The sequence below is a fragment of the Terrapene carolina genome, unplaced genomic scaffold (genome assembly GCF_002925995.2).
Source record: "Terrapene carolina triunguis isolate 2854851 unplaced genomic scaffold, T_m_triunguis-2.0 Scaffold88, whole genome shotgun sequence".
Classification (NCBI taxonomy): domain Eukaryota; kingdom Metazoa; phylum Chordata; order Testudines; family Emydidae; genus Terrapene; species Terrapene triunguis.
In genome coordinates this window covers 5,678,785-5,694,009 of record NW_020664439.1, presented here as the reverse complement: position 1 = coordinate 5,694,009, position 15,225 = coordinate 5,678,785, and the positions used below count along the sequence as shown (strand labels likewise).

At 44.5% G+C, this 15,225-nt stretch overlaps 1 protein-coding gene across 1 annotated transcript in view; it reads left to right on the top strand.

The window, feature by feature from the left end:
- The window catches only part of GPC1 (glypican 1), a gene marked incomplete at its 5' end in the record, with an annotated part of 59,369 nt that overhangs the window by 38,405 nt on the left and 5,739 nt on the right, over positions 1–15,225 (top strand). The window contains 3 exons of the mRNA XM_026649883.1: positions 10,415–10,534; positions 11,911–12,044; positions 14,044–14,219. Of these exons, the coding sequence (XP_026505668.1) occupies positions 10,415–10,534; positions 11,911–12,044; positions 14,044–14,219 (430 nt within the window). The remainder of the gene's footprint in view (positions 1–10,414; positions 10,535–11,910; positions 12,045–14,043; positions 14,220–15,225) is intronic.

Genomic DNA, 15,225 nt, shown 5'->3' with positions numbered 1-15,225 from the left:
GGGAGGAGTTGGGCAGCCCTCAGTGGTGAAAGAACAGGTTAAGGACTATTTAGAAAACCTGGACATGCACAAGTCCATGGTTACAGATCTAATGCATCCAAGGGTGCTGAGGGAGTTGGATGATGTGATTGCAGAGCCACTGGCCATTATCTTTGAAAATTCGTGGTGATCGGGGGAGGTCCCGGACAATTGGAAAAAGGCAAATATAGTGCCCATATTTAAAAAAGGGAAGGAGAACCCAGGGAACTACAGATCGGTCAGCCTCACCTCAGTTCCCAGCAAAATCATGGAGCAGGTCCTCAAGGAATCCATTTTGAAGCACTTGGAGGAGAGGAAGGTGATCAGGAACAGTCAACATGGATTCACCAAGGGCAAGTCATGCCTGACCAACCTGATTGCCTTCTGTGATGAGATAACTGGCTCTGTGGATATGGGGAAAGCGGTGGATGGGATATGTCTTGACTTTAGCAAAGCTTTTGATATGGTCTCCCACAGTATTCTTGCCAGCAAGTTAAAGAAGTATGGATTGGATGAATGGACTATAAGGTGGATAGAAAGCTGGCTAGATTGTCGGGCTCAATGGGTAGTGATCAACAGCTCGATGTCTAGTTGGCAGCCGGTATCAAGTGAAGTGCCCCAGGGGTTGGTCCTGGGGCCGGTTTTGTTCAACATCTTTATTAATGATCTGGATGATAGGATGAATTTCGCCCTCAGCAAGTTCGCAGATGACACTAAACTGGGGGGAAAGGTAGATACGCTGGAGGGTAGGGATAGGGTCCAGAGTGACCTAGACAAATTGGAGGAATGGGCCAAAAGAAATCTGATATGGTTCAACAAGGACAAGTGCAGAGTCCTGCACTTAGGAAGGAAGAATCCCATGCACCACTACAGGCTGGGGACCGACTGGCTAAGCAGCAGTTCTACAGAGAAGGACCTGGGGATTACAGTGGACGAGAAGCTGGATATGAGTCACCAGTGTGCCCTTGTTGCCAAGAATGCCGATGGCATATTGGGCTGTATTAGAAGGAGCATTGCCAGCAGATCGAGGGAAGTGATTACGCCTCTCTATTCGGCACTGGAGTATTGCATCCGGTTTTGGTCCCCTCACTACAGAAGGGATGTGGACAAATGGGAGAGAGTCCAGCAGATGGCAATGAAAATGATCAGGGGGCCGGGGCACATGACTTACAAGGAGAGGCTGAGGGGTTATTTAGTCTGCAGAAGAGAAGAATGAGGGGGGATTTGATAGCAGCCTTCAACTACCTGAAGGGGGGGTTCCAAAGAGGATGGAGTTATGCTGTTCTCAGTGATGGCAGATGACAGAACAAGAAGCAATGGTCTCAAGTTGCAGTGGGGGAGGTCTAGGTTGGATATTAGGAAACACTATTTCACTAGGAGGGTAGTGAAGCACTGGAATGGGTTACCTAGGCAGATGGTGGAATTTCCATCCTTAGAGGTTTTTAAGGCCCAGCTTGACAAAGCCCTGGCTGGGATGATTTAGTTGGTGTTGGTCCTGCTTTGAGCAGGGGTTTGGACTAGATGACCTCCTGAGGTCTCTTCCAACCCTAAGATTCTATGATTCTATGAAGCAGGTTCTGCTGGTGCTCAGAGTCTCACAAGAGCCATATTTCCAAGTGCTGTTTTGTTGATCTCCACTTTCAGCACATTTAATCCACTAATCACAAGCACATGCACATGTAAGAAGTCTTGGCAAAGCGAACAACCTTCCCGGGTTCCTGCTTTTCACACACAGATACCACCAAGCCTCCCAACCTGTCATTGTTATTCAGGGCTGAGATTGCCCCCTAGAAAGCGTGTTTATTATATGGGGAAGTAGAACATCATCTGAACTGCAATGAGCACTGCTGGGCCCTCTGTTGTAAATGGAAGCGTTTGTAGAGGGTGGATACTCTATTCCATTCCGTACTTGACTGAAGCAGCAAAGTGCATTTGACAAGCTTTCTGAATTGGATCTTGTAGCAAAGTGCACTTGACTGTATTAGCACATGGAGCCAAGTAACAGAGGTTCGGAGTTGACAAATCGCTGAGAAGATGAGTATGACAAATAGGGAAGGATCAAGGCTAGAAAGAGCAAGGGAAGCGAGGTTTAAGAGCCACACCGCTTCCCTTTCCACTTCAGTCTGTGAGCACAGTTTGAAATCACTGGAAAAAATTGGATCACATCTGGTGCATTTCTACACATGGCGTTTCTCTAAAGTGGTTACTTGTGAAATATCAGCCAAGGCTCTTGAGCTACTGCCAGTCACCATGACTTTGACCTATCAGCTGTTGATCATCCGTATCAGTCTTTATTTAAACTTTGAAAGTAAGCAGCCGATATATTTATTTTCTTACCCAGAGAAAGAAGGAAATATACAGAATATATGCCCATGGGTTATCTGTCTTTCCAGACAAAGGGTAGAAATTTACACACGATGCAGTCATATATGGTCCATTGTATTTCTCTGGTATGTAGAGGTGGCACACTGCGGTGCTCAGCTGGTCCAAGATAACTTTGGTTTGGACACGAACAAAGGCTGTTAACATAGTGCAGAGCTAAAAGACTAAGGTGTGCTCAGCACTGGCCCAATTCTGCTCTCAGAGATGATGTCAAGGGGGAATTTTACCATTGACTTAAATGGGAGCAGAGTTAAGCCAGCACTGAATGCTTTTGAAAATCACAACCTGAAGTCTCTCATTCACGGGAAGAGCCAGAGGTGGCTTTTGGACCCAGCAAAGCCTGCAACCACGGTTCTGACTGATTTGGGGGAACAAGAAATGGAAAAGAGGCTCTCGGCTTCCATTTGAAATAAATGTATTTTAGCACTTCTTGAAAATATGAACCGATCAGTAGGAATTGGGATGAAGGGACTTCAAAGTCTCTCACATGTGTAAAGTGGGTAAGTTAATTTTGGAATGTATCCAAAGAGTAATCTTGGCAGATGCTCCCCATTCATCAGGCTGAGTCTGTGCATAATGGTGCGATCGTGGTGGCCAGCAGTTGGTTACAGTCATGTTAGGGATGTGACTAATAAGTTTTTCACAGGGCTACCCACAAACGGTAAGGCTAGTTACCTGAGAAGGCGGTGATGCACCTAGCTACCACTGTTACTATCTGGGTAAATCCCTCTTGCATTGGTGGTGGGAAAAGAGACCTTTTGATATCTGCTCCACAGAACAAGGTCCTTTGATAGGCATGGTGTATGTTAATAACTTCTCAAGTTAAGTTTGTTTCAGTGCATTAGATTGTGGGAGGGAAAAGGTCCCGCTCATTCTCCCCTAATGTGATCTGATCCACCCAGGCCAGGAATAAAACTACTCAGAAAATAAACAACATTGCAAGCAGTGAAATCCCACAGCACAACTAGTCCCAAATGCCAGCCTGATGTGCAGCCAAGAGACATGTATTGCTGTCCTAACCAAGAAAGCGTGCATATATCCATAGTTACAGAATTTCCCTAAACCAACATCTGACTCATCATTTTGTTGTTTCACTACAGTTTGTCATGTTTGGCAAACAGTGTCATTGTCTTTTATCAATGCTCATCTTTTGAAATAAAACCCAGCACCACCACAACCAGCACCATTCCTTTTTCCCCCTCTCCCTTCAGGGAAATTTCTTGGCTGGGTATTGAATTGTTTCCCATCTGTACCCTCACTCCTGACAGCTAAGTCCGGATTTCAGACAGTATAAACTATAAAAGACTGCAAATTGCTATTTGCATAAAGGGAGTCTGTTGATTCATCTGTTAGTCTAAATTAGCATGATGGGGGGGATTACTCGGGTAAATCCTTTGGTTCAGTAAGAGAATAGACCCTGCAATGTAGCATATAGCATTGGAAATACACTAGGCTGGAGATTTCTTTTTTACTTAAGGAGTGAGTGTTACTTCTTCATCTCATATCTGCCAAAATTGCTAATTTTTAAACTTCCATGTGGATTACAGAGGTCTGGGTACATCCAAATATTCACTATCATAATAGGAGGCTGCTAGAATTAGTATCTGAAAAATGCACATCGAGGTTTGAGATTCTATACCTACTCTAGAAGGGTTCAACCCAGGTTCACCCAATTTGCTTGCCCACATCTGGTCTGCCATTCTCTCTGGTCTCCGGGTAGTAGTGGTATGGAGGTTAGTTCTGTTGCTCTCTGCTTGTGGAAACTGTGATTTCACATCCCTGATGTCACATTGTATGAAAGACAGGTTTATAAAATGATTTCAGATTTGTCTTTAAGCATCCTCAGATGCTTCGATCGTTTTGGGGGAAAATGGAATTCCAGTGTGTGGAAAGTTAGCACAAGCTTCTATTTTCAGGTAATTTTTCCAGAGAAGTTGGACATTTTACAAGGCAGGGGAGGGGAGATCCCTTTCTCAGGTACTGAGCAGTGCAGTTTTGTCTGTCTATGATCAGGTTAAAGTTTTAGACCAGACTCATCGTTACAGTAAGCATGTTCATAAAATAGCCTCCTGCCCATCGTAGCAATTGGCCCAAATTTCCTTGCCAGTTACAACCATTTACCCTTTGCCTGTAAAGGTTTGCACAGATGTAACTCAGAGCAGAATTTGATACATTAGCTGCATGTATCAATGCATGCTGGAGAGAATTCACTCTGGCATCATTTCTCTAATGTTGTTCTCAACAACCCACTGAGACTGATGTTAACAGCAAAGTAATTTGTGTTCCTGAACCCCAGCTGCCTTTCCATGACTCTGAAGTGCTGTAACTAACAGATTCTGACGGAAAATGAATCTGAAGCTGGCTGGCAAATAGATAAGTCAATGATAGACCAAGCAGAGAGATGGATAGAAATACCAGTGCAGCACAAAACACAATGCTAATATAGCACAGAAACAGAGTAATCAATTATAATAAGGAAGAGAATAGAGGAATGAATGGATCTATAAATGTCATGAAGTGTTTTTCATTATTCTTCTATGTTTTTATATCCCTGAAAGAATTGTTTCGTAATAACCACAGTAATAGGACTATAAACGGTAAACTACAGCAATGAAACAGGATTAGTTTTATTTCTATAAAACAAAATTTTAAATACTTTATGTACAATTTTTAAAGATCTTGCACCAGAAGAAGTAGACACATGAAATATTTGGATTGCCACAGAATTGCCATTACAATGCATGATTCAATATATGTGTTCTACCTGCACCTGTTTAAGAGGACAATATATCTAGGAAATAAAGATTCTAGACTGAGGGCAGGAGGAGTGGATGCTGCCCAGGAATGCTAATGGGACTCACTCTCTCTGCCCTCTAGGTAATTTGTTAAAATCAGGTCTTAGCAGAAAGTTCACAGAATCATAGAAATGTAGGGCTGGAAGAGACCACGGGAGATCAAGTACAGCCCCCTGCACAAAAGCAGAACCGATTACACCTAAACCATCCCTGACAAGTGTTTGTCCAGCCTGTTCTTAGAAACCTCTAGTGATGAGGATTCCACAACCTCCCTTGGAAACCTATTCCAAAACTTAACTATAGTTGGAGAGTTTTTCCTAATAGCTACCCTAAATGTCCTTGCTGCAGTTTAAGCTCATTACAATTTCTCAGCATACAAAGAGCATTCAGCTGCTGGAGTGAAATGAGTTGGCAACACTTGCTAATATTCGAGTGCTTGATCTCTCTGCATTAAGGAATTGTGTGCTAATGTACTATTATTTTAGGATCCATTGATAGCTTCTGCCTGCAATTCATACTTGGTTACATAGGCAACTAGCCTGAAATTAAAGACACCCAAAGAGCAAGTGGCCTATTCTGAAAATGTTCGTGTTTCTTGAACCAAAATTACAAGAAACTCCCTCCTCCCACAGACCTTCTGTCAAAACCCAAGAGAATTCTTCTATTCAATTCACCTCTCATTTATCAACTTACAATTTCGCAGGTCCAAATTAAGGCACCTGGTTCCTCATTAGGCCGCTCAACTCTCCAGACATCTGTTCCGTTGGTCTGAAGGAACCTGAATTTGCTGACCTCCCAAGCACACTACAGAAGCCATTGATTTGACTGGGTGTTTGAGGAAAGATGAGGGTATGCTTTTGGAAAGGATTGGCTACCACAGAGCCCATTTGTACTGATTTATTTATTTGGTTGGTTTTATTAATAATCAAAAGCACCCCTACAAAAAGCTCTGAGCATCCTATTAGTAACTAGGCATGCCATAACAATGAGATCCAGCCAGTAGCATTAAATACTGATACACAAGTAAATGAACTCAGACAGCCAATGACACTAATAATCTAAATGGAAGCAGTGGCTTACCTCAGACAACCAATCCACAGAAAGGGAGAATTTGGGGTTTTTTATCACAGAAAACTAGGATCCCTGCTGATGATGCTGAAAGGAATGAAAATGCCAAAAGAGGCAGATCTCCTATTTCAAAGACAGGAATGCAGAGAGGCATCAGGCTGTCAGTCTAATAATGCTGTAAAAGTTTCTTCTGACCCTGTTCAATGCAAAATATTCTTAATGCTTAGTAAATATTCTTAATGCTTCATTAGCAATGGTCTTTGTCAACACTGACTAATTAATCTTCACGACATGCCTGTGAGTCAAATAATTAAGTATTATCACTCCCAAGTTTACAGATAGGAAAACTGAGGCAGAGAGGGTAAATGAGTGGCCCATGGCTGCAGTGGAAGTTAATGGCAAAGCTGAAAATAGAATTGAGGAGATTCTCTTTTAAGGTTCTGGATTAAAGATGATTTTAAATTCTTGCAGGAACACTTCTAGTACATCAGTAATATTATTGTAAGGGTGGCTCCAGGTCACTCTGTACATATGTAAATGGATCTTAGACCCTTTCTTAATCCATTTAGAACACGGAGTGTTTGGTAATAATGAAGATGTAACTAATCAAAGGTCCCCTCCTCTGGGTGAAGGAAACAGTAACCAAATATTTAGAGACTTCATTTTCTTGCTTTTCAGCCTGTCAAGTCCTGTTTTTCTTGTTAAACTGCACTTGCTAGTGTTATTCTTCCTCATAGTGAAAATAACTTTGGGCTGGGCCTTTTTTACAGCCGGATGATATTTTTAGGATAATTTTATTTTTATACTTCAAGCTACTGGGCTTTCTGGTTTGCAGCACTCTCTCACCCAGAGTGCGTGACAAGCCACACTCTGTCTCCTCAAATCCTTCCTTGCAAAAAACATCAACGTACTGCTGTCACCTACTCATAAAGGTTCTGATCCAATGAAGGCCATTGAAGTTGTTGGAAAGACCCCAGTTGCAATATCTTAAAGCAGTGGTTCTCAAACTTTTGTACTGGTGACCCCTTTCACATAGCAAGCCTCTGAGTGCGACCCCCCTAATAAATTAAAAACACTTTTTTATATATTTAACACCATTATAAATGCTGGAGGCAAAGCGGGGTTTGGGGCAGAGGCTAAGAGCTCACGAGCCCCCAGGTAATAACCTTGCGACCCCCTGAGGGGTCCCAACCCCCAGTTTGAGAACCCCTGTCTTAAAGCATGTCTGCTGGCCCCTTTAGTGCACCGTGTCTGATTTTCTCCATCTCTCAGTCTGGATTGTAATTGCCTTGGCGTGAGGATCATGGTTTCCTTTGTGTCCTCTCAAGTGCTGAGTACTGCTTAGTCACATAGTCACTGCTTAACCAATATGAGCTGTAGGGAGTCAGCAGCACCTCAGTCACTCTGCGTAAGTACTTGCAGGAGAATAAAGAGGGATGGGAGTTTGGATGAAGTAAGAACCAAACCTGAACACCTAGTGAGCGTAGAATGTATTGTCTTGAAGTATTTCTTTCTTGGGCTGACCCGGAAGCCATAGTCGGACGCTGGAAATCTCACAGATTCATCGCGTTTAAGGCCAGAAAGGACCATTAGCTCACCTCGTCTGACCTCCTGTATGTCACAGGACAGAGAATTCCACCCACTTACCCCTGTATTGAGTCCAGTAACTTGTGTTGGACTAAAGCATCTTCCAGAAAGGCATCCAGTCTGGATCTGAAGATATCAAGAGATGGAGACTTCACTGCTTCCTTTGGCAGTTGGGTCCAATGGTTAATCACCCTCACTGTGAAAAATGTGTGCCTCTTTTCTAATTCAAATTTGTCTGGCTTTAACATCCAGCTATAGGTGGTTCTTCTGCCTTCCTCCGCAGGTTAAAGAGACCTTTAGTAGTTTTAAATATAGCTGGTATTTTCTCCCCGTGAAGGTACTTATCTTGACTGTCATCAAGTCACCTCTTGAGCTTCTTTCTGATTAGCTAAACAGATTGAGTCCCCACTGTAAAGTATTTCCTTCAGCCCTGCAATCATTTTTGTGGCTTTTTCTGTCCCCTTTCCAAGTTTTTTCAGCATCCTTTTAAAATGCAAATACAGATCCACAATCAGTCTCAACTGTTTCCTTATACAGAGGCAAAATCACCACCACCCCCGCTTCTACTCACTGCTCCTCTGTACAGCCAACTTTAGTCCTTTTGTGCCACAGCATCGCACTGGGAGTTCATGTTCAGTTGTTTGCCTACAATGACCCCTAGATCCTTTTCAGAATCACAGCTTTCCGGAATGCAGTCCTCCATTCTGTAGCTATGGCCTCTGTCCTTGGTAGGACCTTGCATTTGGCTGTATTAAAAAGCATCCACAAATTTTATCAACAGTGACTTTATCTTTACTTCCAGATCATTGATTAAAAATATTGAATAGTGTCAGGCTTAAAACCGATCCCTGTGGAACCCCATCAGAAACACCCCCATGTGATGTTGATTCCCCATTGATAATTACTTTTTGAGATCTGTCAATTAGCCAGTTTCTAATCCATTTAATGTGTGCTTTATTGATATTGCATAGTGTGAATTTATCAATCTGAATGTCGTACAGTATTAAGTTCAAACAAATTACAGAAGTCCATTAATCTAAACAAGAAATGAAATCAGGTTTATTCGATGACCTATTTTCCTTTAAAAAAGCATGCTGATAAGCATTAATTATATTTCTATCCTTTAAATCATTATTGATTGAATCCTATGTCAGGTTTTCCGTTATTTTACCTGGGGTTGATGTTCAGGCTAACCACCCTCTAATTACCTCTGCTTACCCTTTGTGAATATTGGCACAATATTAGCACTCTTCCAGTATTCTGGAATTTCCCCAGTAGTCCAAGATTTATTAAAAAATTAACATCAGTGGGCCAAAAATCTCCTCAGCCAACTCTTGGGTGTAAGTTATCCGGGCCTCCCTTGATTTAAAAAAATGTAGTCCTAGTAGATGCTATTTAACATCTTCCTTCATTACTAATGGGCTGGGAAGTACTTAAGCATCCTCATTCCAAACACAGAACATAAATATTTACTGAACACTTCTGCCTTCAAAAGTGGAGCTATTCTAGTTGGATTTGCAGACCAGATAGATTTGGGATATTTCTCCCGGTCATCAGAATTTTCAACCCCAGGGATTATATTATTCTGGTCAGTATTTGTATGCATTTAAAATTTAACAATAGATGGCCCTGAAATATAATCTGATACTCTGGGAAAAGTAGCTGAGACCACTTTACTTACTCACCAGCTTGTAAAAACACAAGGCCATCTTTTATCCTAAATGTAATATACTATTTAGACCAGTTTATTGCTTCATAAACCATAGCAGAGAATAAACCATTAATATCTGTTCACTGATGTCAGTGAGAGCAAACGTGAATTGTTAGTTATTTTAATATTAATGTTTGACTGGAAATCTACAAAGGTTAATATTAGAAAGTACACTCCGTAGAATAGCTGTGGGAGAGAGCTAGACCCCAGCATTGCAGGCCTCTGCCTCAGCACTCGAGGTAATCCATCAGCTGCCATGCTGCTCTTGCCAGAGTCCAATAAGGTGCATTAGAAAGAAATGTCTCAAAATTGCTCTTGTGTAATTATGAACAGAAAGTAAGTGTCCCTCCCTCCTCTTCTCACATCCAGCTTCCATGTCCAGTTTGGTAACAGTCCTTGCAGACAGTGATGCTACCAGCATGAACTACCGGGTGAATTAGTGATGATTTGTGTTATTGTGTTAAATTGGCAGTGTTGGTCCAGTGAGATTACCGCATAGCTGCCATTTGCACTTGTGGCTTGTTTGGACAGTACACTGGGATGGTTTCATTTTGGGTTGTAGGGAGAGGTGGAGGGTTGCCTGGCTTTTTCGTCTAAGACCTGATGAATTTTTAGAATCATGGAAGGAAAATGCAAAAATGCTAGAAATATTTTTCTTTTTTTAATATAGACTATGGTGACAGGTCCAAAAATTAGGTCATAATCGAAAAGATCAGGTGAGTGGGAGTAAATGGGGAATTCTGACAGAATTATTTAACAGGAAAAGTAATAAACACACAGCACTAGTTAATGGGGAAAGCTATTGAACCACAATATAAAGGAATGTTTGTTTGGTTTGTTTGTTTGTTTTCAGGTTTTCCAAGGTTGTGGAAATCCCAAAATCAGCACAAAAGCATCCAGTGGAGAGGATAAGAAAAGAAGGGGAAAAGCTGTCACAGACGATAAATCCTCAGGGCTTGGACTGGAGAAGCTAGTAAGTGTCTCTCTGAATTTATAAAACATTTCCCTATTGGAATATTCAAAACTGCCTGCTTCAATAGTGGGCTCATCATGTCTGTCCATGTCATGTATCGGGATCATCGCTGACCCGATGGCAAGGTGTTACTGAGAGCTGTGGGCACCAACCCTGTTTGGGGTCAGGTGGTGTGTTCTGTATAACACAAGCTCAGAGCAAGCCCTCGGCCGCACTCTAGTCTTTGGTGCTTTCCCAATAAACCCTCAGATGTGCCTATTAAGTAGAAAAAGTTACTGACCTGTAGCTGTCCCACTGAAGACTCAACTAAGACAGTATTCTGGCTGCTGAGTTTCAGCTTCGTAGCACCAGACTGGTGGGACTCCCCAAGCTTGTCAAGCGGTTTGGTCCCTAAGGGTATCGGTAGCAGAGTGGAGCACAAGCCAGACAGCCCTTTCCTCCAAAACAGGCCAGTTGTGCATCACCCTACTGAGCTTCATCACTGCTCTTAGTTGCTTCTCTCTCTGAAGGTCCGGCCCTTGGTTTTTTAGACCTGGTCTTGCTCTGCCGTTTGTGTTCTGGACCATCATCTCCTGATGATGATGTTGGAGTAGCTGCAATGTTGTCTCCCTGCAGCTTTGCTGCACTGTTGGTCCTTGTCTTTTATTGGACATTTCTGATTCTGTGGGCAACAGGCAGTGATCATCCTCTCTCCTCTCTGACAGGCTGATCCAACGCCTTGTTCTGTGCTGTCCCTCAGCTGCTTGTGGCTCAGCTTCTCAGCACTAGATTACAGCACCTGGTCCCTAGCAGCTCCCTGGATCATTCCCAGCCTCCCTGCTAGGCTGTTTTCCCTTGCTCAGACCTCTGCCCTACCGATCTGCTTCTCCTGCTCAGCCCTCCTGAGTCTCTCTGTCTGCCCATCAGAATCTGTTACCTGGCCTGCCCACTGCAGCCTGTTCTCAGGCTGCTGCCCACACTCTCACACCATCTCCCTGGGACCCTCATTCCAGGATCACACAATACCCGCTGTTACTTAAAGAATGGTTTGTGGCCCTGCTGAGCTAATCTCTTCCCTTATGTCTATTTTAATGGGCGTGGCTAGGAAGGAGCCAGCACATCATTGTGATACATAGCTTTAATATCAGCTGTGTTATAAAACAGAGGAACACAGCAGAACAGTCCTTCACATGTAAATGTTGGCCTCAGTTGTCCAGCTCCTTGGGCTGAGGGCTATTATTTAAGGTAAAGTTAGTGCTCTTTTCCTGTATGTGAAAAAACAACAGTGCTCTCTCTGTGTTATAAAATAAATGAGCTATAACCATCTAGCTGGATGACCCAGCCTCTGGGGTTTAATAGATGTTTCCTTGGGCCCAGATTCTCCCTCCATCTTACAGGTTTCTGATGCCAAAGGGAAGCTGAGAGATATCAAGGATTACTGGGTTGCCCTTCCAAGCACACTTTGCAATGAGAAAATAACATCCGGCTCGGTGAATGAGGACAAGTGCTGGAATGGAATGGCCAAGGGGAGGTAAGGACGGGGTGTAGAGAAGCAAAGCAAAAAATCTCCATACTAGAACTTAAAGCTGCTACCAGAAAGAGAAGATAAAGATAGGTGCAGAGATAAGCTAGTTCTTCCCACATCCCTGCCCCATGAAGCTTTACAGCCTGTGACATAAACTCCATTATAGAGGTTGTTTCACTAAAATATGGTTGCCCTGAAGGGCCTCTCCCTCAGTTGCTTCAACCCTAATCCCGTGTCCTCTACTCACCAGGGTCTCTAAGGTCGCAGTAACTTCCCTGGCCCCAGCAGGGGGCAGTGTGAGGATCAGGATCCATTGAGGGCTGATCAGGGCAGTCAGGAACTCCTTTGCGTGAGTTCCTCTGCACCCCCTGAGCGGCTGCACACCACAGTTACGGGCAGATCCCCTTCCCCTTCCTTCTGCCCTGGTTCTGAGCACCCCCAGGGCTAGTCAGCCCAATGCACAGCTTGTTTAGGAGTCTGGCTATGGCTGCCACACCCCTTGTGGGCCTCTCAATCTCAGCCCTAGAACTGGCCCTGCTGTCAACTCCCATCAGTTTAAAGGGCTCAGCCCCAGCCTCTCAGGAACAAGTGCAAAGCTTAACTCTTGCCCAGAGGCCGTATTTGAGAAACGGATGCCTTGAATTTAAAATGCGTTGCTCTCTTAGACTTTTAAATATCGAAGCACATTTGCCACAAAATTACGCACAGAATCTTCACACACTTTCAAAAGGCATTAAATGCCATTAGTAGAATGGACAGATTCACTTTGGAAGAAACCCAGAGGCGCTGCTGGGAATTGCAAACATTTACCTAGTTACCCATTTACGCACTGTTCCCTCTTAGACTTCACCCCTTGGAAATTCTGCCGCCATAGAAGTACATTGTGCCCATGGTTTACACTTAAAACATTGTTTTGGGGCCAGATCCTCAGCTGCTGTAAACATCATAACTCTGTTACCGTCCCTGGGTAGCCTGATCTATGACAGCTGGGAATTTGGGCCTTGGTTTTTAAAATATTTTCAGGCATTGAAATGCCAAAGGTTTTTTTTTTTTTAAGTGCTTGACATTAAGCTGGGAGAAATGCAGCTTTAATGACTAACTAGCCAGCTCCCAGTTGATTGGGTATAAGGGTTTCCCAGCTGCCTTGTCAATCATAACAGGAGATGAATCCGGTAGTTCCAGTGCAGTCATGGACTCAGTCATGATGTGTCAATTTCCTAATCTTCCATGTGGTGATGAACCCCTTTCTTGTGTAATGGGCTGGATGTCACGTGGGCTACGCCACTGGTGCCAGCATGGGACCAGATCCTTAGCCTTGCACAGAGTTGACCTAGGCACTGGGGTGCTGGGAATCCTACCTTTCAGAAGTTGAGATACTCCACAGCAGCTACCCTAGGGCTGAATTCACCTTAAATAGAGACCCAGGGGGTCATTATATTGTGTGATGTCCCTGGGGGCAGCATGGGACAGAGTCTGGGATCTCTGGCTCTAAAAGAGTGAGGCTATACTGCCTCAGCTGAAATACCGAAGTCTGTTAGTGCATAGCTGGTAGCAATAGGCAGTCCAACCACTAGAGGGAGACAGAGGCACACTGTAAGCTCTGGGTTGCACATACAGTGGCAAATCCGCTGGCCTCCTCCCTACCCATTCCCGCCTCCCTTTGCCCTGCCAACCATGGACCCCCCAGCACAGCTGTGTTCAGTGCCTTGTGTGGGCCACCTGAATCCAGCCTTTTTCTTTCCACTGCGAGGGAGATCTCTGTAGTCAAAGAGTTGGGAGCTCAGATTGCACCTTACACTGGTGCAGGAGTATGAGCAGAAAGACGAACGAACCTGAAACATGAGGCTGCGATTGGAACACGAGTAAATACAATCATGATACTACCAAGCTGCAAAGCTCTCCCTCTCGTAGATGGTAGATTATCAGTTGTAATGGCAACTGTAATACCAAAAGGAGAATTTACTGTTTGGGAAAAGCAATGTGAACTAATTGATTTCCTGTGTAGGTATTTACCAGAGGTGATGGGAGATGGTCTGGCCAATCAGATTAATAATCCAGAGGTAGAGGTGGACATCACCAAGCCAGATATGACCATTCGTCAGCAAATCATGCAGCTGAAGATCATGACAAACCGACTGCGCAATGCTTACAATGGGAATGATGTGGACTTCCAGGATGCTAGTGAGTACACCAGAAATCCAAAGTAATGGGAAAGGGATGAGGACAGACCGTGAATGCCAAGTGATTTCTGAATGACGGCTGGAGAAATTCCATTAATCCCAGTTCCTGGGAGTGCATGATAAAATGAGAGAGAAGACTAAATGCCCACATGCGTCCTGCAGTGGTATTTTTATTTAGATTGCACAAAAAATGGGTGACTGTTTTCCAAACACTGATGAGGATACAGTCCCTGCCCTACCGCGAGTACAGGGCCTGATTCATAACAACTGCTGGCCCTTGTTATGGAACAGAACGGAGTGTGGGTTTGCATCCGGCCTGTGATACTCCCGCATCCAAAAGGGCATTAGAATAACAGAATGAGGTGCACTACTGACAGTACTGTACTGATGCAGGGTAACGTAGTCACCATTTGTGTTCTGCAACACCCCACATGCCACCTAAGAGCCTGTTCTGTATTGGAAAGGAAGTTGGCCACAACCCAGGATGTTTAACCTCCCCCCGCCCCCAAGAAAGATGATGTGATGTGATCTTTAGCTGTCCCCTGAACAGCTCCTAGGGATGGGGAAAGCATTCAATTTGAGCGTCACCTCCCGAGCTCTAAGTCATGTATGGTCAGAGCTAGGCACAGCATTCCCTTCAAGACTAGAACCTGCACCCTTTCCGCCTGGGCCGGCTCCAGGCACCAGCTGAGCAAGGTGGTGCTTGGGGCGGCAGATTGTTCGAGGCGGCATTCTGCCCAATCCTAGGACGGCACGGACGCTTTTTTTTGTTTGTTTGTTTGTTTGTTCCGCTCCGGCCACCCTGTAGGGGGCGGCGGCGCAGAGAACCAGAGCGCCCTGCAGGGCAGTCCTCTTCCTTCCCTCCCCGCCGACCGAGCGGAGCCCTCGCGGCAGGAGGCGGTGCAGCGGGAGGGGCCGCGTGGCAGCGCCCCTGCTGTAGCCCTGGCAGCCCCCTTCTCTCTCTCCCCCCCCCCCCCCCCCCCCCCCCCCCCCCCCCCCCCCCCCCC